This window comes from Ictalurus furcatus, chromosome 28 (assembly GCF_023375685.1).
Source record: "Ictalurus furcatus strain D&B chromosome 28, Billie_1.0, whole genome shotgun sequence".
Taxonomy (NCBI): domain Eukaryota; kingdom Metazoa; phylum Chordata; class Actinopteri; order Siluriformes; family Ictaluridae; genus Ictalurus; species Ictalurus furcatus.
The window spans coordinates 1,425,187-1,453,137 of record NC_071282.1 but is presented as its reverse complement, the minus strand read 5'-3'; the positions used below and the strand labels follow the sequence as shown (position 1 = coordinate 1,453,137).

The 27,951-nt window shown below is 40.5% G+C and overlaps 3 protein-coding genes across 5 annotated transcripts; all 3 read right to left on the bottom strand.

Moving 5' to 3' along the window:
* Window positions 1–42: 42 nt before the first annotated feature.
* LOC128603268 (globoside alpha-1,3-N-acetylgalactosaminyltransferase 1-like) lies at window positions 43–2,463 on the bottom strand. Its single transcript, XM_053617581.1, has 2 exons — window positions 2,448–2,463; window positions 43–540 (listed from the first exon to the last, which is right to left on the bottom strand). The coding sequence occupies exons 1-2, from the start codon at window positions 2,461–2,463 to the stop codon at window positions 65–67; spliced, it is 492 nt and encodes a 163-aa protein (XP_053473556.1). The 3' UTR covers window positions 43–64.
* A 1,416-nt stretch (window positions 2,464–3,879) lies between these two features.
* LOC128603942 (globoside alpha-1,3-N-acetylgalactosaminyltransferase 1-like) lies at window positions 3,880–8,017 on the bottom strand. Of its 3 annotated transcripts, none has more exons than XM_053618735.1 (4): window positions 7,811–8,015; window positions 6,218–6,253; window positions 5,088–5,222; window positions 3,880–4,910 (listed from the first exon to the last, which is right to left on the bottom strand). In XM_053618735.1, exons 1-4 carry the CDS (start codon window positions 7,882–7,884, stop codon window positions 4,220–4,222), a joined length of 936 nt encoding a protein of 311 aa, XP_053474710.1. In that variant the 5' UTR covers window positions 7,885–8,015; the 3' UTR covers window positions 3,880–4,219. The 3 variants fall into 3 exon arrangements, with proteins under 3 accessions (XP_053474710.1, XP_053474712.1, XP_053474711.1); XM_053618737.1 differs by lacking the exon at window positions 6,218–6,253 and adding an exon at window positions 6,254–6,300 and having other exon boundaries at window positions 7,811–8,010; XM_053618736.1 differs by lacking the exon at window positions 6,218–6,253 and having other exon boundaries at window positions 7,811–8,017.
* Window positions 8,018–18,823: 10,806 nt separating this feature from the next.
* On the bottom strand, window positions 18,824–27,318 carry LOC128603788 (histo-blood group ABO system transferase-like). The gene is made up of 7 exons (XM_053618472.1): window positions 27,011–27,318; window positions 23,867–23,902; window positions 23,433–23,459; window positions 21,044–21,085; window positions 20,637–20,669; window positions 20,364–20,498; window positions 18,824–20,000 (listed from the first exon to the last, which is right to left on the bottom strand). Exons 1-7 carry the CDS (start codon window positions 27,070–27,072, stop codon window positions 19,310–19,312), a joined length of 1,026 nt encoding a protein of 341 aa, XP_053474447.1. The 5' UTR covers window positions 27,073–27,318; the 3' UTR covers window positions 18,824–19,309.
* Between the last annotated feature and the right edge of the window lie 633 nt (window positions 27,319–27,951).

The following is a 27,951-nucleotide window of genomic DNA, read 5'->3' as shown; positions in this document are numbered from 1 at the left end:
TGATAGAGTTAATGGTGTTAGTTCATTTATCTTTCCTGAGAAACCCATTACAGTACAGTGTGCTTTAAGGGTTGGGTCGGACCTCGGCGTACTTCTTGACCACCTGAGAGAAACGCACCACTTTCATGTAGCTGGGTTTCCCTTTTGTGTCGTCCCACAGGTATTCAGGTGAGAGCGCCTTGCTGGGCTTATTGTACAGGAAGTACTTGTTCAGGTGAGACTCCTCCTGCCATGCTGCTTCAATGTGATTGGCTCGGTCCACATCCAGCTGCATGCGGCACGTCTTCACCAGCTTGTGCACTTTGTCGAGGCGTCCTCCGATCATGGCACCTCCGTAGTAGTAGTCTCCTTCTTCAAAAGGTATGAAGGCCTGAGATTCAGGACGCCGCTCGTATGTGAACTGTTCCCGAGATTTTCCGAAAAACCAGGCATGCAGCACGCCGACAAGGTCGCCCAGAGACTCCGCCCCCCAGTGAGCGTAGAATTTGGAGTCGACGTCGAGACTGAATATGTAGTCTGCCTTGTCGGATTTTAGTGTATCTGATTGTAAGGGATCGTATTAGTTGTCGAGATCAGTCTCTAGTGTCACATATTTAACACGGTCTCATAAACTTAGTGTGTGTGTGTGTGCATGTGTATGCGTGTGTGTTTGTGTGTGTGTATGTGTGTGAGTGAAAGTCAAGAGAGAAGCTCAGCCCCACTGATAATGTATGATACACAAACAATAAGGAAACAAAACACCTCTACAGCTGAATGCACAAGAGCGTGGTTACTGTATAAGTGTATAGTGTATGAGTGTATAGTTTATAGTGCATAAGTGTATAGTGCATAAGTTTATAGTGTATAGTGTATAAGTGTATAAGTGTATAGTGCATAAGTGTATAGTGTATAAGTGTATAAGTGTGTAGTGTATAATTGTATACTGCATAAGTGTATAGTGTATAAGTGTGTAGTGTATAAGTGTGTAGTGTATAAGTGTGTAGTGCATAAGTGTATAGTGTATAGTGTATAAGTGTATGGTGTATAAGTGTGTAGTGTATAAGTGTGTAGTGCATAAGTGTATAGTGTATAGTGTATAAGTGTATGGTGTATAAGTGGATAGTGTATAGTGCATAAGTGTATAATGTACAAGTGTGCAGTGCATAAGTGTATAAGTGACATTATCATCTACAGGGTTAGTTATAAAACTGCTTGTTTTAATTTAAACTGTTATTGATGATAATTCCTTTATTATGTTCTACATTCCACATTTATATTAGTAAGTAAAAAAATCTGAAATATTGTCTCTATAAATAGTGTTTTTAAGAAATGTTTTATTATACACATAAACAATGGGTTAAAACATAGCACCACAAATGCATAAAAATCAAACAGATCAGAAATTTCATACTTTAAATTAGGAGAAATATTGGCCCTCTAATCATTGGTGGTTAATCCTTTCTGAATAAAAATGCATTTGCATGACCTGCACTGTTAAAACATTTTGGAGATCCGATTCCTAACCAGTTAACGAACACACACCTGTGTGAACAGTTTGTCTTTACTATTTGAAAAAAGGCACGATGTGGCAAAAATAAATAAATAAATAACTCTGCTACAGACGTTTGTAAAACAGTTAGGTGTGAAAGATTAAGAAATAATCTACAAGTATGAAACACTTAGCAGTCTTAGTAAATGCTTGGTTTAAATGACTTGTTTACATTTTGAACAACAGACCCAAGTTGAAATAAGAAGGTGATGTGAAACAGGTGAGGCAATCGTCTATTCATCGTATAAAAGGAGCCTCCAGAAAAGGCAGAGTCCTTCAAGGGCAAGGATGGGTCGAGTCTTGCCGATCTGCCAACAGATGCGTCAGAGAATAATCCAACACTTTGAGAAGAACATTCCCCAAAGACAAATCGGTAGGATTTTGGGCATTTCACCTTCTACAGTGCACGATATAATTAAAAGATTCAAGGAATCTGGTCAAATCTCGGTGTGAAAGGCGAGGCCAAAAACCACTTCTGAATGCGCGTGATCTCCGATCCCTCAGACGTCACTGTCGTAAAAACCATCATGAGACTGTAATGGAGATCCTGACATGGGCTCGGGATTACTTTGGTAAACCTTGGTCACTCGACACCATTCGCCGCTGCATCCACAGATGCAAGTTAAGGCTTTACTATGCAAAGCAGAAGCCATACATCAACACTGTCCAGAATCTCCACCCACTTCTCTGGGCTCGGTCTCATCTGAGATGGACAGTAGCACAGTGTTTTGTGGTCTGACGAGTCAACATTTCAAATAGTTTTTGGACAAAACAACCATTGTGTTCTCCGGGACAAAGAGGAAAAGGACTGTCCGAGCTGTTATCAGCGTCAAGTCCAAAAGCCAGCTTCTGTCATGGTATGGGGTGTATCAGTGCCCATTTATGGGACGTGTCAGTGCCCATTGCATGGGTAACTCACACATCTGTGAAAGCATCATTCATGCAGAAAGATATGTACACATTTTGAAGCAACATACACTGCCATCCAGAGCAGGACAACACCAAACCACATTCTGCCCGGATTACAAGCACATGGTTGTGTAAGCAGAGAGTGCGGGTGCGAGCATGGCCTGCTGCAGTCCTGACCCGTCTCCCATTGAGAACGTGTGGCATTTTATGAAGCACAAAATAAGGCAACAAAGTCCACGTACAGTTACACAGCTGAAGAAATGTATAATGGATGAATGGGGGAAATTCCTCTTGCTAAACTTAACCAACTGGTGTCTTCACTCAGCGCCAAACGCTTAATAGGTGTTATTAAAAGAAAAGCTGATGTTACCCAGCCGTAAACAGTTGACTGTCCCAACTTTTTTGGTGTTCCAGTCATCAGATTTGAAATGAGTGTGTATTTTTGAAAAATAAATTAAATCCATAAAGTAAAACATTAAATAATGTGTTAATAATGTGTTTTCAATATAGTACAGTGTGAACTGAATTATCAAATCACTCTTTTTGTTTGTTTTTTGCATTTTTTCTACTGTCCCAACTTTCTTCAGAATTGGGGTTGTATTAGAACTCTTGGAAGGTCAGACATCCTCTAGGGGGCGACACAGGACGAGTTAAAGCTCTCTCTCTCTCTCTCTCTCTCTCTCTCTCTCTCTCACTCACTCTCAATCTGCTCGAAAGAAAGTGAACAGGGCTAGTGGATTTAATTCACAGGGGGGAAAAGGACATTTTAACAAAATATAAATCAAAATGTAATTCAGGCATATAGTTTTATGACTGCACACAGAGGTAGGCGAAAAATACTTCTGTTAACCTGTCAAGTTATCACAATAGCACTAACAGTAAAAAAAAATAAATTTTATATATATATATATATATATATATATATATATATATATATATATATATATATGTATGTATGTATGTATATGAACATTTGTGAATTAGAAATCCTTTTTTGGATGTTGCCCCGCCCACAACGTCATAAAAACCCATGTTGTTAACAGTCAAGTACGGTTTAACCCAGGCTGTGAGGTAAACTCAATGCTATCGGCTATTTAAAATTTTGCAGGAGCCGTTCAATATGTCCCGCAATGACTTCCTGTTTCAGTGGAAATTACTTCAACACACCGAATAACGTAGCGTGTTTCAAAGCACAAAGACTTTAAATAAAAAGAAAATGAATTTTCTTAGAGGTATGTGAATCAAAAGTATTTCAGCTAACGCCTCAGAGAAATTCTTGCGAGGTTTTGTTGGGCTGTTTAGTAGCAATTTTGTGATTTCCACTCTGTGAAGTCGGCCTTTTTATGGAGTTTTGTGTGCCTGGTAATTTATGGGTGATTGCCATTTATCAACATAAACAGAGGACTATGAAGAAAATCAACATTGACCAATCAACACCCCGATTAAGAATTGTAGGCCAGCGTTTAATGGTATTTATGGGCATTCTTTTATCTCCGGTGTAAAAAAAACAAACAAAAAAACAAGAATATGAGCATGTTACAGGATGTGAGAGCTTTGAGAGAGAGAACATTGCAGTTGGGATAACTGCCACAAAGAGGTGGTGTTACCAAGGGAAAGCAAAGTCCTGGTGTTCTGTTGGTGAAACCTGAGAGATGAGGGTACTAGAATGAGCGAACGTAGTTCAGTTATGTTCCATGAAGAATCGTATTATATGGATAATTCATGTAATTCACAGCATGAAGTAATCAATCTAGTGCAAAACCTACTGAGGTACAATGTGCGTTAAGGGTTGGGTCGGATTTTGGCGTAATTCTTGACCACCTGAGAGAAACGCACCACTTTCATGTAGCTGGGTTTCCATTTTGTGTCGTCCCACAGGTATTCAGGTGAGAGCGCCTTGCTGGGCTTATTGTACAGGAAGTACTTGTTCAGGTGAGACTCCTCCTGCCATGCCGCTTCAATGTGATTGGCTCGGTCCACATCCAGCTGCATGCGGCACGTCTTCGCCAGCTTGTGCACTTCGTCGAGGCGTCCTCCGATCACGGCACCTCCGTAGTAGTAGTCTCCTTCTTCAAAAGGTATGAAGGCCTGAGATTCAGGACGCCGCTCATACGGGAAATGATTCCGAGATGATCCGAAATACCAGGCATGCAGCACGCCGACAAGGTCGCCCAGAGACTCCGCCCCCCAGTGAGCGTAGAATTTGGAGTCGACGTCGAGACTGAATATGTAGTCTGCCTTGTCGGTGAGTTCCTTCTCGATGAGCTTCTCGATTCTCTCCATCCTGCGCAGTGAGATTTCCTGCCAGCGGTTCGAGGTTTCTGTTTTTATCACGATCAACTGACGCCCTTCCCCCAGCGTTACCGCGGGAACCTCGTCCGGACGATCGGTAAACAGGTAATAATGCACTCGGTAGCCCACCATGAAGTGCTGCTCTGCAGATTCTAGGAAGTCCTTCAGGAAGCGTACGTACCTGCAGGAACATTGATTCAGGTTATAATGAAGAAGATTAAGCCCTGAAGATAATAATTAGCAAACTGATAACGAGTCATATGTAAGATCTGGAGGAACCAACGTGAGAAACAAAGGTTTATACTTTAACACAGTTGTCACCCACAATGTTCTGCATGTGATAAGTGCAAGAACGTACTTCCCTAGTGCAAAGACAGTGGTTGCCACGGTGATGTTCCGTGGTTTGTAGATGTTGTCAATCATCTTCTGATCAAATGTTCCATCCCACACAATTGGAGCTAACCATGGGGTCGTTGTGGCAACATCTGGCCGACTGACACACACACACACACACACACACACACACGTTATAGCATTCACATACATGTATATAGGCTATTAACAGTGGCCTATCCATACTTCTGAGACAATATCATACTGTATCTTTGATAACAGTGAGTTGTGATGCCCAGCACTGTAATAAAATCTCAGACCCTGGCCCCTCACGGTAATACAGTCTCAGACCCTGCCCCCTCATTGTAATACAATCTCAGACCCCCTCACTGTAATACAATCTCAGACCCTGCGCCCTCACTGTAATAAAATCTCAGACCCCGCCCCCTCACTGTAATAAAATCTCAGACCCCGCCCCCTCACTTTAATACAATCTCAGACCCCCTCACTGTAATACAATCTCAGACCCTGCGCCCTCACTGTAATAAAATCTCAGACCCCGCCCCCTCACTGTAATACAATCTCAGACCCTGCGCCCTCACTGTAATACAATCTCAGACCCCGCCCCCTCACTGTAATACAATCTCAGACCCCGCCCCCTCGCTGTAATAAAATCTCAGACCCCGCCCCCTCACTGTAATTCAATCTCAGACCCCCCCTCACTGTAATACAATCTCAGACCCCCCCTCACTGTAATACAATCTTAGACCCTGCCCCCTCACTGTAATAAAATCTCAGCCCCCGCCCCCTCACTGTAATAAAATCTTAGACCCCCCCACTGTAATACAATCTCAGACCCCCTTCACTGTAATACAATCTCAGACCCCCTCACTGTAATACAATCTCAGACCCCACCCCCTCACTGTAATACAATCTCAGACCCCCCCCCCCACTGTAATACAATCTCAGACCCCGCCCCAACACTGTAATACAATCTCAGACCCTCCACCTCCCATTTATTGATGTGTCCTTTATGTAGAAGCATCTTGTCTTCCTTGATTCCTCTGATTGCATTTAAAGAACCAGTAAAAGCAGGAGTCTCCCCCAACACTCTCCTACTGGTGTGTTTTATTTGTTTGTGTTTGTACTACATACCTGCTTTTTGAAGAAGTGTAGCTAAGGTATACTAACCTGTAGAGGAAAACAGCACAAACACACTCAGCAACTATTGAATGCAACTGAAAGTTAATGAATAATTGTCAGGGAAATATTCTGTACAATATATAATCACACACACATCCTCTTACAGGTTGATTCGTAACATTTCAGTTGACTGGAACTTCTTAATTATTGCCCTGATGGTGGAAATGGGCATTTTCAATGCAGCTTTTGCTGCACATCACAGCTATATTCATTGCTCTTACCCATTGTTATGAATGACTAAGGGAATTTGGCCTGTGTGTTATCTCATATTTAAACCCCCGTGAAACAGGAAGTCACGGTTGAACAATTTCCTGTTCCTACTCACCCAGGTGTATTTTAAAAAAATGTAATGAGAATATACTTGAAATATATATTCCTCATATGAATTCATAGGGGTGACAATAATTGTTGCACGCCTATATACAACAAATATTCTTTTTGATAAACCTGTGTTGTGTTTGATATCCATGAGAGCAGAGTATTTTTGTGAATTCTTTTTAGCAAAAGATGAAAAGTTTAAACAATAAAAACAGATTTTTCACATCCTTCTTTTCCTCATATTTACCAAGGGTGCCAATATTACTGGAGGGCGCCCTATGTACCATTTTGATGTCACATGGACAATATGCAGTCACTAATGAAATAACTATAAATATATGTACAACGTGTTGCAAGTACAGTAGAGGCAGTTATTGTGGCAAATCTGAGAAGCAACGTCAGAGTCCGCAGCGTGTCAGAACACAGGTAGACATGTTTTAACGAGAGTAATCCATTAACTCACACCAGCAAATGTCAAAGCTAGAAACAAGAATTTATGCTTAAAATAAGCTTATTTTTGATTTCTCTCATTTGGCTGAGGCTTTTATCCGATCAGTAACACAGTGCTTTAAGCACTCCGCCAATCTGCTCATACAGAACAGCTTTTCCACGCACGTGCTCCTGTCTGACTTAACTCTACACTACTTCTTTTTTTTTTCCAATTTCATTTTTATTGAACATTTCTGCTGTACATTTCTGCTGAACTAAACATTTCTGCTGAACTAAACATTTCTACTCTACACTACTTCTACACTCTTCTATTGTTTTTAAAGAAAACGCACACAGCGCAGTCGTCCTCGGGCTTCAAAAGCTGCAGGTTCTTGGACAGGAAGTGACTGGCATTATTAAACAGGTTTCGTTTAACTTTTTTTCCTCTAAAACTGTGTAAGTGTAAACTTTCAAATTATACCTTAAACCAAATCACCCCACGGCTCAATCTGTATAGATAAAAAAAAAACAACCCAGAAAATCCTTTGATCTCAAAGTTCAACCTGCATGTAAATCCCTTTGAACATTTAAACACGCTCTTTTTTTTTGGCACGCATTAAGCAGTTCAGTTCCGGGTGTGTTATGATCACTTTATTTCATTTATTCACTGAGTAAGTCAGAATGATATTACTGAATCTGAAATCTGAGACCGTTCTCATAAATAATACCTGCCTCAGTGTACTACTACTACTACTACTACTAATAATAATAATAATATGAACAATAACACTGACATACCCCAGCAGTGAAACGATGACAATTATAGAAAACAGATAGAAGTTCTGTCCGAACCGCATTGTGACTTTCCTCATGTTAGTCAAAAACTTTTCTCTCCACTCCAGCAGTGACCGAAAAAGAGTTTAGATCAGTCCATAATTGTCTGTGTGTGTATATGTGTATATGCGCGCGCGCGCGAGAGAGAGAGAGAGATGGGGGATGGTCTGATGCTGTTTGCCAAAAAAACCACAAACAAACCTTCACACGCTGATCCGCACTAAAAAATTTACTTTATTTGGTCTACTACTGTACCATTCATGCAAATGTAATGAATCATATATTGTAGCTCATTTTAAAAGATTAAAATAAAAATTTTCTTTCTAAAAGAATACATTATCAAGAAAACAGGTGTACTGCTGCGATACCCAGTGAAATATGCAGTCGTTTCCTGTGTGTGTGTGTGTGTGTGTGTGTGTGTGTGTGTGTGTGTGGCAGCTAACAACAACAACACACACACACACACACACACACACACACACACACACAACTCATTTTACACTGACAGCCAGAACAGTTTGATGGACTGACACCAGGATACTGTTATGCTCACGTCTACAAGATTATTAAAGAGGAACTAGACGGACATGCTGAATCTCTCTCGCTTCTCTCACAATTCTCTCTCTCTCTCTCTCTCTCTCTCTCTCTCTCTCTCTGGATAACAATGCTAAGATGCACTGTTATGTTTGGAGTAACATAAATTTCCCTTTATCCCTTTTTGTCCTTTCCATTTTTCTTTATTTTTTTTTCTATTTTTTACTTTTCATCTTTTTTGTTTCTTTTTTTTTCTTCCTTTTGCTTCTCCCCATTAAAAAAATATAATTTTTAGCCTTTTTTCTTCTTTTTTCCTTTTCCTTTTTTTTATGTTTTTTTTTCTTTTTTTTTCTTTCTTTTGCATTTCCCCTTTCCTTTTTCTTCTACGTTTTACGTGTATTGTCTATATTGACAATAATAAAAAAAAAAATGCTCCAGGACTCATTCTTTGTCGAACATGTAAATACAAATAGATTTTTTAAAGGTTTACATTATGTAAGATGAACACAGTTCCAAATAACTTCAGAAATACAATGACAGAAAAAAATGTCAAAACAAATGAAGAACACGGAGCCGCTGCTCAGTGCTCCATCAGATAATGATCTAAATAAAGAGTTTACAGCATCATGTGTGGAGCAGTCCGGGTTTATTTCAGCACGTTCATTAAAAATAATAATCATATTTTAAAAAGCTGAAACCCAACTAACGCGTTTGCGTGTTTGACTCAGTTCCTGCAGGGAGTTGATTCAGAGTCGATTCAGAGTCGATTCACCGATCACACTGAGTGTGAACATTCCACTAACAAACATCCATTATCCCTTTCTCTGACTTTCTAACATTAGAACAACTCTGTAGAACTACTTCTCGTTTCTTTAAAAAAATAAATATCTAGGCCATTAAGTGATCGTTCTGTCCCTGGGGGGAAAAAGGAACTTTTTATATATTTTCTTATTTATTTATTTATTATTTTGTTAATCGGACAACATTTGTGTGCATTCTTCGCCATCTGTTAAACAAATAAAACTCTGTTTTGGAGTGTGAAGTGCTTCAAGCTGTCTGCATTAAGAACACACACACACACACACACACACACACACACACACACACACCACAATATTTTTTTCAGCTAGTCCACAGTGTAAAAATAAAAAAAGTCCACAATATCAGCCTGGAAAAAAAAAAAGAGCTTTGAGTGCAGCCGGGCCTCTCTGGAACTGAAATCCCGCCTAATCCTTACCGATTCCCCTGTGTGTGTGTGTGTGTGTGTGTGTGTGTGTGTGTGTGTGTGTGTGTGTGTGTGTGTGTGTGTGTGTCATGGAAACACAGTGACTGAGTGAAGTTCAATCCAGTTTTATTTGTGTAGCGCTTATAACAACTGACATTATCTCAAAGCAGCTTTACAGAAACATATAAACACAGGATAAAGGTTTTAAGCGTGTGGAGATGGTGGTGAGATAAAACTCCCTAAGATGATATGCGGAAGAAACCTTGAGAGGAACTAGACTCAGAAGGGAACCCGTCCTCATCTGGGTAACATCGGTTAGTGTGAAGGTAAAGGGAAGTTCATTATGGTGTTTAATATGAAGTCTGTTTGTTGAACTAGTCCACTGTTCACTAAAGGAGACTTGAGTGTAAAACTGTATGTGGTAACTGCAGTCCCAAGACCATCGCAGCGACCGTAGTCCTAGCAACAACAGAACCCAAGATCCCAAGAACACCATACTGTGAAACACGGTGATGGGAGTGTCACGATGTGGAGCTGCTTCTCTGCTAACAGTACTGAAGCATTGTGCGTCATCAAAGGTAACAGGAATGGACTGATTCAAATCCCATCGTACATTATGGAGAATTTTGAAGTTGCGTGCCCATCAGAGGGAACCACAGTGCTACAAAAAAAAAAAAGACCTAACCACTTCTTAGGAACAGCTTTGCAACAAAGTGCTAATGTTGGTCATTTGTGGAATCCAAATACTTTTTTCCTTGTTAATATTATTTCTTTAAACATATCTTTTTTTTATGCTTACGAAGACATCATTTTTGTATAAAGTACAAAATCAAAAGACTTTATGTGTGTGTAAATCTGAAGTGGACGTACATACGCACTGGAGTAAAACGAAACTCATTTGACCTCACTGTATTAGTAAACTCACAACGACATGGCGTTCGTATTACATTTACATTTATGGCATTTGGCAGATGCTCTTATCCGGACCGACTTATAGAAGTGCTTTAAGCCACCGTGTGCCTGAACTCCATGATGATAATGATAATGAGTCTTTATTGATCACATATACATATACAAAATGAAATTCTTTTCTTCACATGTCAGGAAGTTGGGGTCAGAGTGCAGGCATGATGCAGCATACCTGGAGTAGAGAAGGGTAAGGGCCTTGTTTAATGGCCCAACAGTGGCAGCTTGGCAGTGCTGGGGCTTGAACCCCCAACCTTCTGATCAGTAACCCAGAGCCTTAACCACTAAACCACCTTGATGATGAAGATGATGCTGCTGCTGCTGCTATTCCTATTAATGTTACTTTGCTGTGAAATTACTTTGTTTTGACTTATTTGAAATCTTGTCATTTTTAACATGTCCCCAGTATGTACCTTGCCTTTCTAGTGCTTCCTGTATAAACAGACCCATTTCCCTTGCAAATACTGTGTGTAATTTCCCTTGCAAATACTGTGTGTAATTGAACTTACTGAACTGCTGTTTGGAATTAGCTTCAGTTTCTATGCTGATGGTGCACAGCTTATGCAGACAACGCATGAACGCTGAAACGTTACGCAAACCTGTCTTTCAGAAATGGAATTTAAGCAGCTTTTGTGTAAGTAGAGGATTTCTGATGAGTAGTTTCTGTAAGAACGATGTTGAAACAACAGAATAAGTGCTGCATGGCAATTACGGTTGGTGGTTGTTAATATAGGGGAAGAACAGCTATTACAGTTTTACACCCAGGGCCATAAATCCTTCCATGTTTGCAAAGTTATTGCTATATTTAATTATGAATATGAGTTCAAAGGGCTGACTTTCAGCTTTAATTTACTTTATTTAATTCCAGCCGTGCGAACGGTATAGGACGGTTAGTTATTAGTTTTGTTTGCGCCATCCCACGATGTTAGGTTTAAACTAGTAGCCTAATTTAAACCGCTGTTAGCATGACTGTTAGCGTGACTGTGAGGCGGTTACTATGGATGGTTGAATTCATGTTGTAAACGCACGTTCATTTGCGTGGTCTTTTGAGCGTCAGCTTTTCACAGTGCTACCAGTTGAATGTAACATGAACACATGTTCTCTATGCAAAATGGACCTGCATTACTTGATCATTTCACTGCTAAATGTGAAGCTCTGAGTCTGAGGCCACATATACACATGCAAAAAAACAAAAACAAATCCACTACAGACTGCTAATTACTACTTTAAAATGACAATCTGATTACGTTACTGATTGCCTGATGTAAAAAGTCATCAGATTCCTAATGACTTTACTTTCATGATACTTTCAAAACCGATCAAACCTACAAAAATACACTACAAAAAATTTGGATTTATCATAAAACCTGCCTTGGTTGTGTCGCTGTGTGTAGGACAACCAGACGGATTGTCACGCAATGGAGGCTGAGACGGAAGCAAGTGCAAGTATGGCAGTTTAATCAAAGTCAAAGGACCAGAACAGCAAACACTATACAAGGCTTGGAATAACAACAGAGACTAAGCAACTGAGCGTAATACTTCGCCTTGTATCCTGTCTGCTGTTTTGGTTATTGACTTTGATTACTCTGTTGACCTCGATTCTCATATGGCTCTGGGAGAGCCGTTCATTTTAATTGTAGGAGAAAACTGGTTAATTTTTAGCTTTTTTTTCCAATAGTACATCGATGACTCATCAGTGTCTCATTATTATTCATGAGCCTGCGTGTTCTTATCCTATGAGAAGACGCTGTCTCTTAATTATTCATGACAGCATGTGGTGCTTTCCTACAGATTTAGTAGATGAGAGAGACGTTCAAATGGGTCGCAGGTGTTTGTTTCAGTGGTGTAAGAGTTCAAGCGTGTTTATTCTGGAGAGCTACGAGAATTGGAGAAAGGTGGACTTCGGAGGTACGTGTCTAAATTTTTAACCAACAGTTTTACTTGCCTTTTGAGCTAATTAAACCGCGTAAAGCTCCACAAGCCGCCGCTTGCAAAACTATGCAACGAGAGTCCGTGTTGAAGGGAAGAGTCTTCACCTTTTATTCATGAAAAGCGCAAGTCTACAATCTAACTACCATTCAGACACTCCTTCCAACCACTCTGCGGCTGGTTTTGTTTTGTTTTCCTCTGTAGTCACGCCACAGGCTAATGGTTCAAATATATAGGGCGGGGCCCTGTGGATTCAGGAGGACAGGAGTCATCTGTCTCGTCTGCAAACATTTTTCACAAGTGAAAAAAGAAAAGTTGCAAATGCGCTTCAAGCGGTTTTTGCTTCGTATAAAGTGACTAAGCGAAGGCTAGATGAAGTGGAGGCTGAAAATGCACGGCTTCATTCTAGACCCGGTGACGGGATGATTTCTACTAAAATGTACCAGGCTAGTGAAACGATCTAGAAAGAGGAAAAGATCAGAATGCAGAATCGCAATTCTTAAAACTAACAATAGCATGCTTGGATCATCTGTTGAAACACTGTCCGGTGAGTTGGATGAAACATAGGCCGCTTGTCAGGTGAGAAAAACACCAGTGAGAGATCTGTGGGTGCCATGGTTTATAACTGAGTTTCAGGTTTTCAGGACGTTGGTGATGAGGGTTGCGACATAGTTTCTCACTCATTTAGCAATAGTCAACACTCTGACTACACAGTTAGATTTCCAATGGCACCAGTTCACCGCATGCGTGATAGCGAAGAAGGGGAGGGGCCAGTGACTTCTACAAAGGTCAGAAGGTTTAATCCAAACGAACTAGAAGCTGTGATTAAGAATATTGGAAAGTTTGACCCCATCAAACAAAATCCTTTAGAGTTTTTGAAAAACCTGGAGCAATATTCAGACATGTACAAGTTTATAGATGGTGATGCATGCATGGTGCTGACTCTGTGTCTGCCCGATACTCTGTCCAGAGCCTTGAGAAAATGAAGGTCAGAACTGCAAATAAATTGGAAAGGAAACAGGCATTGCCTGAAGTTTTAGGAATGATGTCAGTTGACTGGGATGAAATAGCTGAGATGACTATGAGGGAAGGGGAGCACCCAGTGGCATTTTCAGAATGGTTATTGGAGGCGTTTAAAACGTTCACTGGTAATCCTGATATTACCTGATATCAGCTTCTAATCTGTCCTACTTAGCAAGTGTGACCCACTCACCTGTTCTGGTGTGGCAATGCATGTGACGCATCTCTATGAGTGTAATGACATTATTGCCAAAATGACACAGTTTTACAACAGTAATGATAATTCAAAGAAATCTCATCCCGTGTCAGCAATAGGTGTCAAAAGATCCGAATGTAGGTCGCAAGGTTTCCTGGATAAACGAGGGCCATGCTACTGGAGATAAAAAGGAGAGTCCAACTCCTTATAACCCTGATAACCCCCCAGTGTGCTATTCATGTGGCAAAGAGGGACACATTTCTAGCGAATGAAAAGTTTTGTCTAGGAGAACAGATCCTACAATTGATCTTAACCAGTTTCAGGCTACGGTAAACTGACTGAGCAAGGAGAATGAGGAACTGCGTGCTCACATGGAGAAGGAATAACATTGTCAGGTGTCACAGAGCTAGAATCAATTGCAGCTATCAACATTAGAGAACCGGTAGGCCTGAAAAGCACTCAACAGAGTGACCCATCAGGAACAGAAGCAATCAGACCGAAGAACAATGGACACTCTATTGTAGACGGTCCGTTTACCAAGCATGATGCATAGCTAATCATACATGACAACATGTTACTGTACAGATGTGGTGACACTCCAGTGTGGGTTCCACCTAAGACTGCGGCATGATATTTTGTATCGTATCCGTGTATGTGTTTGTAATGTTTTACTGATTATTTTATTTATTGTGTGTGTTTAGAGGGTGTTGTGTGATGTGTTGTGTGGGACAAAAGGAGGGCCATTCTTTCTGTTTACATGTGTTTTTCAGTATCTCCTAACCAAAGGAAATAAATATGTCAATAATTATGATGGCAACCCTCCTGACAGCAGTAAAGATGCAAGAGTGCCAGAGTAATCAGTTCCTTCATCAGGTATGGTGACGAAACCCTATCCCGGAGTGCTAATCAACAACGTCCAATGGATCCATGTTCCAGCTCTAGTGAATCTGACGATTCCAGATTTGGATGAACGGTACCAGGGAGAGTGTGTGACAGAAGGTATCTCTTCAACAGCATTCCTGAGGTATCATGGTGCTGTAGCAACCAGCTCATCCACAGACCACCTAACAGAAGATCTATAAGCAAATCATCCCAGGGAAACCACCTTCAGGCAGAAGTTATTGGGGTTTGTGGAGAGGGTACTTGGAGACATCTGGAAGAATCTGGGAATATATAGTAGGATTAGTGCACAAGAGTTCTGCAAGAAAGAACTTAAGCTTAAGGCCCTAGTGGGGCTGTAGGTTTTGTAAACAGATGATTATCTCCATGAGGGACTACGGGAGGAAGAAGAGACTGTACAGGACATTCACACCATCACATCTGCCCTATCTTTCATCTCTCATAAAAAAAGGGCTTGTAACAATATGCAACTATGACCCTTCTTGATCACTTCTTCTCTGTCACTTCTCTATCCTTGTCATCAGCAGCCAGACACTTTGCCTGTTAAATATCACCTCATTTCATATGAGACTAGAGTCAACATGGTCTATAGGAAATTATTACTTTCCGTAAGTAAATGTTACCCAACAGACAAGGTCATTCAATCCATGACGGATGCATGACAGAGACTTATCTATTGCTTATTCAGATTTAATTTATCATGTAACCTTCAAAACTGTTGTTTGCACATGTATACTCCTCACTGTTTGCCAGTGCATTATGTTATGCTGTATGTGTTCTTTATCAAGACGCCAAAATCGCAGATAACTCAAGGATCACGTTAAGACGTTCCCGCTGGCTGTGATACTTGAATTCCTCTCTTCCTAATCCAAGACATGTTTTATATAGTACCAAATTATAAAACAAACCTTATGATAAAGTTTTGCCTAATTGGAGGGATCAGGAACCAGTGTGCATGAGGTGATGACCCAATGACGGGTAAGATTCTCCAGTGGCCAGAGGACGACAACCTTAGGCAGGGCTTCACCGTCACGGGGCACCTGCCCAATTCCGGAGGTGTAATCTGTATAAAGGGGGTGGATGTGATGCCTCTTTTTGGCCAAGAGCATCAAAGGGGGACTGTATTTACATATTACATATTTAACGAGCAAATCTCTCTCTCTTTTTTTTTTTTAACCAAGGATTAGTAGTATACTAATGTGTTTTATTAAAAAATAATATATTTATTGTAAATATATTGTATATATATTGTATATATATTGTAAAGTATTTATTTGTGGAAGATTTAATGGTATTGAAAATGAAAGATAAAAGTTTTATGGTTTAAAATATTATTATTATTCATTTATACCACAGCAATGTTGAATTGTCGAATCTGATTTGTGGTGTTTATATTAATGTGCTCATTCTAATCCGGACTCGTTTCTATAGTAACAGCCCATTTGTAGATGATGTGTATGGTGGACAAGCCACATAAACTGATTCAAAAATGTGTGTAATCTTTGGCATGGTGAAGTAAGACATGTAATGAGACGTTTATGTAAGTTTTATGGAAGGAGTCTGAAGTGTCGGAACGTTGCACCAGTCAGAGATAAAACTGTAACTTCAACACAGAGAAACAAAAGAGAGGCTGGTGAGGGAACGAGTGTAAGAACAGGAAATAACTCGTTTCACGGCTGTTACATTACTATTGTAAAATGATCCACTTCAGGGTGGTAACTCGTTTTATTCCTTCCGTAACGAATTGATTTTATTTCTATAGCACGTTTAACAATAAAGCAGCTTTACTGAAATCTGGATGCAGTTTCGAGTCTTAATGAGCGAGCCTGAGGCGACCGTGGTGAAGGAAAATCTCTCTGAGGAAAATCAGGAAAGTCTTGAGATCAATAGCAAGTGGGATTAACTCCAGTGTCAATCTTAATCGTAAAGACGCATCACATTAGATCAGTAATTCCAGATAAGCCATATCAACCACAGCATCACAGCAACCAGCATGTCAAAGAAGAGGAGACGCACATGTTCAGCTCGACAGAGAGAGAGGAATGTGTGTGTGTGTGTGTGTGTGTGTGTGTGTGTGTGTGTGTATGTGTGTGTGTGTGTGTTCTCACCCAGCAGGAAAGATTAGGTCTGTATTACCTTGCTTTTTTTTCTTCCCTGAAAGACGAGCAGGTACAGACTTATTGCTTGTGTATGTACAAACTGACAAAGAGAGGAATGTGTGTGGGTGTGTGTGTGTGTGCATAAAAAAAACACACACACACTCACACACTCACACACACACACACTCACACACACACACACACACACACACACTCACACACTCAACCACACACACATTCACACACACTCAACCACACACACACTCAACCACACACTCAACCACACACACACTCACACACACACTCAACCACACACACACTCACACACACTTTAAAAACTTATGTATTGAAAATACATTGCAAAATGAATAAATGTTGATTACATAACAAGCTTTCTATTGTAATTGTAAATAATATAATATTATTTAACAAGCAAATCTCTTTTTTTGAACCAAGTATTAGTGGCATACAAATGTTTATTTTATTTTATTTTATTTTATTTATTTATTGTAAAGTATTTATGCTTGGAAGATTTAATGGCATTGAAAATGAAAGATATATATTTTAGGGTTTACAAATTGTTACAGTAAAAATAATAGGATGTTTAAAATTTCTTTATTTGTTACTATTTTTAGTATTTTGATGTTTTGGAAACCCCATGTTTAAAAAAAGATCCTTTTCAAAAGTAGACAAATAAGTATTTGGACAATTGAAGATGATTCTGTTTGTCACAGTTAATCCACAGTTAATGTCATGAACTAGATCGTGTGGTTACTCTGATCGAGGCACCAAAGGAATTGACTGCATACATTCATGGTGGCGTATAAGGGTATAAATTACCCCCTTATAAATAAACCACTCGTCAACCTTAAGAATAAGAAAGCAAGGGTGAAAAGGCGCAATAGAACATCCGAATTGAACTTGGATGGACCTGATGGTGAAGTCGGTGAGTGACGATAAGTTTAATTGTGCTTGTTAATAAGAAGAATACAGAGAGTTTCTTTGTATCTGCACCTTCCTGACAGTACAAAGATGGGTAAAACTTATAAAACTGTCCGGGTGAAATGATGGGTAAAAAAGACCACTGCATAAATGGAATGATATCTGAAGGTGTGCTGTGGAATCTTTCACCAAGACGTTAGGAGCAGATACTTTAAGTTCTGTAAGTTGCGAGGTCGGGCCTCCATGGATCGGACTTGTTTGTCCAGGACGTCCCACAGACTCTGGATCGGATTGAGATCTGGGGAATTCAGAGGCCGAGTCAACACCTTGAGCTCTTTGTCATGTTCCTCAAACCGTTCCTGAACAATTTTTGGAGTGTCTCAGGGAGCATTATTCCACGGTCATTAGGGAATACTCTTATGATGAAGGGGTGTACTCGGTCTGGAACGGTGTTTAGGTAGGTGGTACGTGTCGAGGTAACATCCACATGAAGGCCAGGACACGAGGTTTCCCAGCAGAACATCACCCAGAGCATCACACTGTCTCCGCCGGCTCGCCTTCTTCCCATAGTTCATCCTGGTGTCATGTCTTCTCCAGGTAACCGACACACACACACACGCACACACCCGACCTCCAACATGATGCAAAAGAAATCGTGATTCATCAGACCAGCCCACCTTCTTCCATTGCACAGGGGGTCAGCATGGGCATGTGGCAGCTACGCAGCTCCATACACAGCAAGCTGTGATGCACTGTGTGTTCTGACTCCTTTCTATCAGAACCAACATGAACATTTTCAGCACTTTGTGCGACAGTAGTATGCTTCTCTGGAATCGGACCAGACGGGCTAGCCTCCGCTCCACACACACATCAATGATCCTGATAGTGAATCCAGTGAACCTTTCTGATTGTCCTGGAATGTACTTAACCCAAGAACCCAAGTAAATCTGATCAGATATTATTAGATGGCTACTTTTGTCAACTGTAAATAACGTGTTCCTGATTTGGGAAACACATTGTTTTTTACTAATGTTGCTTACTCGGTACCATATTATTTTTTAATAATCTGAATGAATAAATAAATAAGTACAGTTGCAATCAAAATGATTCAACCCCCAGTGCAAATCAGGTTTATTGTCAAAACTGACAGACTTTCAGCTGTTTGCGATGAACAAATCAAACAAAAGCAGCTGAAATAGTTTGACACAACGAATGCTTCGAGTGGTTTCCCCAAATTCAACTGAAAACGCGACTTATAATGACTTCTCCAGTTTCAAAATGATTCGACCTATTCAGCATATTCAAATGAGGTAGATAAAAGAGAATGTATATTTAAGAAGAGCAACTACTGCACCATGGTTCCTGTACTGAAGTTTGAAGACATGGAGTTAGATTTCCTTTAAGAATTGTCTTTATTGCATTTGTGTAACTGAGTTCATTTACAAACATAAAATTATAACCTAAAAACCCAGGAAAACACCATTTATCAATATAATGATCTAGGAAGTTTTGGTTTCATGAACATTCAAGTTCCTGAGCTGATGGAAGACCTTGGTGTAATCTGTGGTTGAAACCTGCGAGATGATGGTGATAGAGTTAGTGGCGTTAGTTCATTTATCTTTCCTGAGAAACCCATTACACTACAGTGTGCTTTAAAGGTTGGATCGGACCTCGGCGTTATTCTTGAGCACCTGAGAGGAACGCACCACTTTCAAGTAGCTGGGTTTCCCTTTCTTGTCGTCCCACAGGTATTCAGGTGAGAGCACCTTGCTGGGCTTATTGTACAGGAAGTACTTGTTCAGGTGAGACTCCTCCTGCCATGCCGCTTCAATGTGATTGGCTCGGTCCACATCCAGCTGCATGCGGCACGTCTTCACCAGCTTGTGCACTTTGTCGAGGCGTCCTCCGATCACGGCACCTCCGTAGTAGTAGTCTCCTTCTTGTAAAGGTATGAAGGCCTGAGATTCAGGACGCCGCTCGTACGTGAAATGTTCCCGAGATGTTCCGAAAAACCAGGCATGCAGCGCGCCGACAAGGTCGCCCAGAGACTCCGCCCCCCAGTGAGCGTAGAATTTGGAGTCGACGTCGAGACTGAATATGTAGTCTGCCTTGTCGGTGAGTTCCTTCTCGATGAGCTTCTCGATCATCTCCATCCTGCGCAGTGAGATTTCCTGCCATCGGTTCGAAGTTTCTGTTTTTATCACGGTCAACTGACGTCCTTCCCCCAACGTTACCGCGGGAACCTCGTCCGGACGATCGGTAAACAGGTAATAATGCACTCGGTAGCCCACCATGAAGTGCTGCTCTGCAGATTCTAGGAAGTCCTTCAGGAAGCGTACGTACCTACATTAACATATTCAGTTAGTCATAGAAGGGATTCATTACCGAGGTTTTTGATGGAACTAAAGTGCTATTTGCCCTCTTCTGCATACTGACAGACGGCCATGATTGATTAGTGCTGCTCTGATTGACAGGGTAGAGACATGATGCTCCTCCCACCCAGAGAGCATGGCCAATTTTGCTCCCTTGGCACCAGGACATGGATAGCTGTGGCATATTTGCAAATAGTTTTCTGTCGCACCACTTAGGTACCCGTTTAGTGTAATCACCGTTAGAGCCACGCTGGCAATCGTGTTTAAATTTCTGAACATTTTATCGCACACCATTACCCACAATGCTTTGTGTGTGTCAAGTGTCAAGACCTACTTCCCCAGAGCGAAGACGGTGACTGCCACGGTGATGTTCTGTTGTTTGTAGATGTTGTCAATCACCGTCAAATCATATGTACCCTCCCACACAATTGGAGCTAACCACGGGGTCGTTGTGGAGACATCTGGCCGACTGACAACACACACACACACACACACACACACTTTAGCTTTCACTTAATTTACAGTATATTGGTAGGTATAGACAGGTGACAAATTAAAGGAAAAAAGCTGTGGTCTGTTCTGTTGTTATGCGCACACGTTTACTCACCTATTACTCACACTGGGCTGAGCGCATGCAATCCTAGTAGGAAAGTAGTGAAGTAAATATTATTATTATTATTATTATTATTATTATTATTATTCATTTATACTACAGCAATGTTGAATTGTTGAATCTGATTTGTTGGTGTTTATATTGATGTGCTCATTGTAATCCGGACTCGTTTCTATAGTAACAGCCCATTTGTAGGGATGTGTATGGTGGACAAGCCACATAAACTGATTCAAAAATGTGTGTAATCTTTGGCATGGTGAAGTAAGACATGCAATGTCCCACAGCATCACAGCAACCAGCGTGTCAAAGAAGAGGAGACACATGTGTGTGTGTGTGTGTGTGTGTGTGTGTGTGTGTGTCTGTGTGTGTGTGTGTGTCTGTGTGTGTGTGTGTGTTCTCACCTCGGAGGAAAGATTAGGTCCGTATTACCATGCTTTTCTTCCCTGAAAGATGAGCAGGTACAGACTTATGTGCATATGAGTATATATATATATGTGTGTATGTGTGTGTGTGTGTATATATATATATATATATATATATATATATATATATATATATATATATATATATATATATATATTAGTCACAATACACACAGACAGACAAGGAGAGGAAAGGGTGTAAAGTTGCGTGGGAGTAATTCATAGCTGAAACATCCACACTGGGTATTTTCCCCTTAAACCCCAATAAACATTGTCCATGTAATTCTCTGACACTTGAAAAAAGCTTTTCACTACAATGACTTTGTTACTGAACTGGATTTTCTTTCACCCAATACCTCCGTGCTGCATTCTGGCTCGGCAACTTAACTCCAAAAATGATGTCAGTAATTCTGTAGGAAAGTTATATTCAGAGTTGTCACGCACACGCTTAAGTTGATTTTCTAAATGCTCATACAAATTATACAAATCAGATTTTTCTTGAGTGGAAGTGTTCAAACTGTTTAGATTTTTCTTTCTTTTCTTCTTTCAATAGCATCTATACCACCGCCTATAAACCCAAACACCTTTAAACCCACAACAACAACAAAAACTGGCATAGTAAATGGAGACTTCTTTGCTGTCAAATGTAAACAATGCAACGCGACGGATTAAAAATTTCACATATAACAAACAAACAACAAAAAAAAAGACTAATTGAATATATATGAATGAATAAAATAGCACTTGATTCAACAAACACAGACTACAACTGAGCATTATATCGTTTTCTATTGTGTTTTTAATGAGCTATTTTGAGCTCTTATTGTGCACTTTTACCAGCCCTGCGATCTACAATGTGACATTTGGTGCATGTCTCCCCCTTGTGGCTCTTGTTTCTATAACAGTCAGAGTTTTGTTTATAATTGTGTTTGATGAAATATTCCATTTCATGTAGTGTGCTATAAAGCTGTTTGTGAATGTAAAAAAAAAGAAGAAGAAAAAAAGTCTCAAAAATCTAAGCGCATGACAAACGTAGTGATTGAGTCGCAAATGAAGGAACCGATTCTGAACAGCGGAAACGAGTCGTTAGTAATTCCAGACTTTACTTCCTGTATTAACCTACTTAAGGTTTGTAAGAAAAACCCCCGCCTCTCGTCTTCATCACCTGCTCGCTGGGACATCTGACCAATCAGAACAGAGTATGCTCTCTGAAAGGAGGAGTTTAGAATGAATCGTTAAGAATCGGATCATTTAAGGAGTTGTTTGTGACACTGGGGGAGAAGGTAATACTGCAGTTTAAATTATGAGCACGTTAAAGTGTTTTTAACCTCGGATGCGTGTAAATCTACTGTATGAGACCTCAAACAAAATTAGGCACGTTTCAAAACCATAATACGTGATGGTTTTAATGGTTTCGTTGTAGTTCAGTGGATTTTGTTATGAAACCAGTATAATCATTATATAGTTAGTCTTCTTAAAGAAATTCTTAGCAGTGGTTCAGTAACTACAGTGACCCTGACAGAAACGCTGTGTAGTCACAAGACTTCAGATATTTCACTTCATGGAGCTGATCAGTGAAATATCATCTCATCTTACAAGGAAGGCATGCATCAACACTTTATTCCCACCATTTCTGATAAGCGGGTAGTTTCTGAACGTCCCCTGGCTGATTTACAAAGAAAGATTCAAGACCCCACCTCTTCACCAAGCCCTGACTGAGCACTAAATTCTTCAACGTCTTAATGGTATTCTTTGACCTTGAGTTATCTGCACCAGGCAAAGGAGATGAAAAACTGACTTTCAACGTAAAACCTTGTATGCAAACATCTGAAAAGAAGTAGGCCCAGTTGTTGACACACAATGCTTATTGTGCTCAAGACGAAAATAAGTCCTTGTGTTTTTCAGAGAAGGACACCGAATCGACATCTCAATACCCAAAAAAGCTTACCACTTAACTAGCTAAAATGGAGAAGAAACTTGACTGCTGTGTTATATCATTTCATACTGTATATATCCTGGATAAATTACGATGCTTGTCGAGGGGGAAAAAAAAACATCTCAGAGACTGGAGGCATCTTGTTAGTTTATTTAGTGCATTAACATCCTGTAAAAAAAAAAAAAAAAAATGGTCTTCATTTAAACAAACGAAGTAGGTTCAATCAACATCTGGCCTGCGGACAGAATAGTTTATTTTCCATGTGAATTTGAGCCGTTTCGAATAGATACTGACAGGTTATGTGTGAAAAACCTGTAACAAACCGGTTAAATTGGAAAACTAATAACCCCGGTGAATATAAACCTGAGCGGCTGCACCGTATAGACGTATAACAATAAAGGTAAACGTGTTTATAAGAGTTTGGGTACTCACACAGTCAGTCTGCACTCCCACACACCTCTGCAAACACACAACATCACACATGGGATTAAAATTCATTCGTACACATTGAGTAATTGCCTCATCCAGGTCAAGGTCACAGGGCAGAACGCATATACGTCTGTACACTCGTTCACACGTAGGGGCAGTTCAGCATAGCCGAAACACAGATGGGTTTAAAGTAGATTAAGGTCATGGAGGTGCTCTTAATGTGTTTGTGAAAGTTTACTGCAGTTGCCATGTTTCAAAAGGTAGAAGCAGTATAACTCATTTAGAGAACAATCAAGGAGTACGGACCTGGAACGGCTGATTTCCTAGAAATGAAACACACACACACACACACACACACACACACACACACACACACACACATACGGCTGCTCACGCTCAACTGTGTGGGTGGGTGTGAGTAAGTGTGTATTTCTTACCTGAACCAGGAGGATGTGTAGCTGAAGTAACTGATCCTGATGAATAAAACACACACACACCAAGTTTATGATCCCGTGATAAATATGTGACACTACAGACTGATTTTTAAAAAGAATATTGACAAATAATGTCGCAAATAATATGATTCTATAGAATCAGGTACACTAAAATCCAAATATGGAGGTCTGTTACATTCTGAGTGAAGTTACAGAAATGTTGTTTTTCATAAGGGACTTCATGTAAAGTAGAGGAATTGACAATATTTATTTAACTGCAAACAAATCTCAGCAGACTCCTGGTTAAAAGTTCAACCGAAAACGTGATCATTCCAAAGAAGCTTAGGACAGAATTGAGCAAACTTATGTGAGGATCTTGCTTGTTGACTTTATCTTTAGCCTTTAATACAATCACTGTAGAGGTGATTGATGGGAGCCATAAGCCTCAGCACTGGCACACCTCTAGGGTGTGTCCTTTCCTACCTACTCTTTTCCTGATATACACATGACTGCACCTCTAAGGACCTGCCTAAATAGATTGTGACCAGGAGCACGCACATGGTTGAGCCATTCAAATACCCTGGCATTGTCCAGTCAAGCGATCTCAGGTTACACAGACACATCACCTGTGTCACAAAAAGAGCTCAGGAAAGGCAGCAGATTTCTTCTGCTATCATTGATTCCATCTTAACATCCTACAGTATATAATTGTCTGCTTTGGTGCTGCTTCTGCTCAGGCCAAAGGAGAACTGTAGCACCTGCTCATCCGTTCTTCAGAAAAGATAATCGGGTATAACCTGCTGTCCATGAGTAAACTGTACGAGTCCAGCCCAGATAAGTCCTGTGTGATTCCCTGAGATCCAAGTGTTCCAAGTTGCTGCATAATCCAGTTGCGCTTGAGTTTCAACGTACGGACTGAAGACGGGACGTTCTCCTTTAGGTAGAGAGCAATTATTGCAAGTTGCCCAGGCCCTGAATCAGCAAAGCATCCCCACACCATCACACTGCCTCCACCATGCTTGACTGTAAATGGTCTGCACTTATATACCTTTTAATCAAAGCACTTTACACTGTTTCTCATTCACACATTCACACACACACACACACACTCACACACACCATGCCAGGCGTTAGCCTGCCATCGGGAACAGTTCAGTGTCTTGCCCAAGGATGCTTCGGCATGTGGAGGCATGAACAACCCGCTCTACCACCTGATCCAAAGCTGCCCCGGCCACTGTAGGTACGATGTCCTTTTTGTGGAAATCTGTGTTTGGTTTATGCCAAATGTAACGGGACCCCTGTCTTCCAAACAGTTCCACTTTCAACTCCTCAGTCCACAGAACATTCTCCCAAAAGGTTTGAAGATCATCAAGGTGTGTTTTGATGTAATTCAGACGAGTCTTAATGTTCTTCTGGGTTAGCAGTGGTTTTCACCTCACCACTCTTCCATGGAGCCATTTTTGTCCAGTGTGTTTCTGATAGTGGAGTCATGAATAGTGACGTTTATTGATGCAGGAGAGGCCTGTAGGTCCTTTGATGTTGTCCTCGGCTCTTTTGTGACTTCCTGGATGAGTAGGTGCTGTGCTCTTGGAGGAATTTCGGAAGGTCGGACACTTCTGGAAAGGTTCACTACTGAGCTGAGTTTTTCTATTTGGAGATAACGGCTCTCACCGGGGTTCTTTGGAGTCCCAGAGCCTTTGAAATAGCTTTCTAATCCTTCCCAGACTGATGGATTTCAATCACCTTCTCCCTCATCATTTCTGGAATTTCTTTCCACTTTGGTGTTGTGTGTTACTGGGTAAGAACTTTTAACCAGCTTCCTGCTGTTGTAAAAGTTCTATTTAAGCTTTGATGTGGTTGAACAGGGTTTGCAGTAATCAGGTCTCGTCGTGTCTAGTCCAGCTGAACCCCATTATCAACCCCATTTGGGGAATTAATAACCAACGTGGGCAAATACATTTTCACACAGGCCCAGTTAGTATTGGATAACTTTTTCGCTTCAATAAATAACATTATCTTTTAAAAACTGCATTGTGTGTGTTTACTCAGGTCGTCTTTGTTTTATATTAGATTTTGTGTTCATTTCTGAAACAATTTAGTACGAGATCTACACAAAAACAGTAGAAATCAGGATTGAGCAAATACTTTTCCACAGCACTGTATGTATCTGTGCACTACGGAGCACACATTTCTAAATAAATATTTGTACGTTAAACTGCACCTGTGTAATATTTGCACCTTCTGTTCCTACATTGTAATTGTCTGGCACTGAATGTGTAATTTGTATAGTTTGTGTTTGTTGCACTGTTTTCAGCATAGTTGCTGTGTTTTCTTTGTTTGTATTTGCATTGTCTTGTGTTATCTACACTTTATATGTATCTGATGTCCATCTGCTTGCACTCACGCTAAGTACATTGTCCTTAACCATTACAGGACAATAAGCATACTTAACAATCCCCCCCGTCTCTTTTTCAAGAAGTACATAACAATCTAAGAAACGAGGTCCTTGTCCGAACTGAAGAAACGCACCACATGCTGCGAGGACCTCCGCTGCCCATCCTGCAGTTCGGCTTCGTTTCCCCCAACAAACCCGGGCAAAATCAAAACACGTTTAGAGAGCCGTTTCAACCGTCAAGGTCTCCACGGAGGTAACGTTTGCAAATATTCTCTCGGGAAATGCAAATTGAGTTCTAATACGTCTATGTCTACCTGGAGAGTGAAGAACAACAGGACACTACTGAGTAAAGAAGGGAGAACATTCGTTTGGTAGGATGTGCTGCTACATACTTTACAGTCTGGGATTTAAATATCTTAAAGGTCAGGAAACGTCACGTTGATAAAATGTCATTTCTTTCGATTCTTTGCATCTCTCTCGATTCAAAAAATGTTTTCTCAGTTCAGACGGGCTTTATTGACACTGAAAGTTTACATGATGAATACGACTTTTTTCCAGATCTTTGAACAGTACACATGGCACTATGTTATATTTATTTACTAGGCAGGGCACGCTGTTGTAGTGTAAATCGTAGAATAAAGCTGTTAAAAAGTAACTGCCTAAAGTTGAAATCCCAGCACTCAACAACAACAACAACAATAATAATAATAATAATAATAATAATAATAATAATAATAGCAATAATGACCTACCCGAGGAGTGTTAATACGGTGATAATAAGGAAAAACAGATATAAATTCTGTCCAGACCGCATTGTGACGTTTCTCTTATCCTCCACGAACCAAAGACAGCTAGAGACTTTGATTCAGTCCATCTTTAGTAGTGTGTGTGTGTGTGTGTGTGTGTGTGTGTGTGTGTAACACAAGGGCGTGGCCACTTTGCTGATGCAGGTTGACAGATTTTACTCTTAAAGAAGAACTGACACACTTACTCACTTACTTAATGACTCCTATCTTATTACATACTGTATTCTACCACAGCGCGTTTATTAATTCAGCTCTGTGATTGTGATTGGTCAGAAGGTGTTGATTAATTTTCTAGAACAGCATCTCTGACACGAGCGCAGCTGCAAACCACAGCTTTATATTCATTCTGCAGTAGCAGTTTATTCACAGGGACTTGTACAGAAGACACTCTACGTTAACAGATTAGAAAAATGTCATCATTGATGTGATGATGTTTTCAGTAAGACAAGTGTGTGTGTGTGTGTGTGTGAAGGATGATTCTAGAGTTTAACCCCCGGGGAGGCTCAGCCCCAGTGAGAATATATGATGTGGAAATAATAAGGAAACAGAACACCTCTACAGCTGAAAGAAAACGGGCATGATCACTTTTTGTGTGTATGTGTGTGTGTGTGTGGGTGGGTGTGGGTGTGTGTGTGTAGGTGTGTGTGTGTGGGTGTATTGTTTCACATATTACATCACGAAATGCAATACTACCTGATACTGCAGCATGTAAATGTACACCACAAGTGAAGTTCGTCTTCAACTGGCAGACAGCTGTGACTGTCACATGCACTAAAGGGAAACTTCTCAGAATATTTACAATGGCCAGTTATGAGTAACCTTCCTCCTACAGGTCCTAGTATTCTGACTTGATTAGCCCTCTCACCTGGTGCCTCGTCAAGATTCTT

Coding starts and splice junctions, on each gene's coding strand:
- LOC128603788 (XM_053618472.1), bottom strand. CDS start 27,072: ATGCGGTCTGGACAGAATTTATATCTGTTTTTCCTTATTATCACCGTA. Junction 23,903..27,010: donor ACCGTATTAACACTCCTCGG/GTAGGTCATTAT, acceptor TTTATTCATCAG/GATCAGTTACTTCAGCTACA. Junction 20,499..20,636: donor CAGCCCAGTGTGAGTAATAG/GTGAGTAAACGT, acceptor GTGTGTTGTCAG/TCGGCCAGATGTCTCCACAA.
- LOC128603942 (XM_053618735.1), bottom strand. CDS start 7,884: ATGAGGAAAGTCACAATGCGGTTCGGACAGAACTTCTATCTGTTTTCT. Junction 6,254..7,810: donor GTCATCGTTTCACTGCTGGG/GTATGTCAGTGT, acceptor TTTCCTCTACAG/GTTAGTATACCTTAGCTACA. Junction 5,223..6,217: donor TACACTTCTTCAAAAAGCAG/GTATGTAGTACA, acceptor TGTGTGTGTCAG/TCGGCCAGATGTTGCCACAA.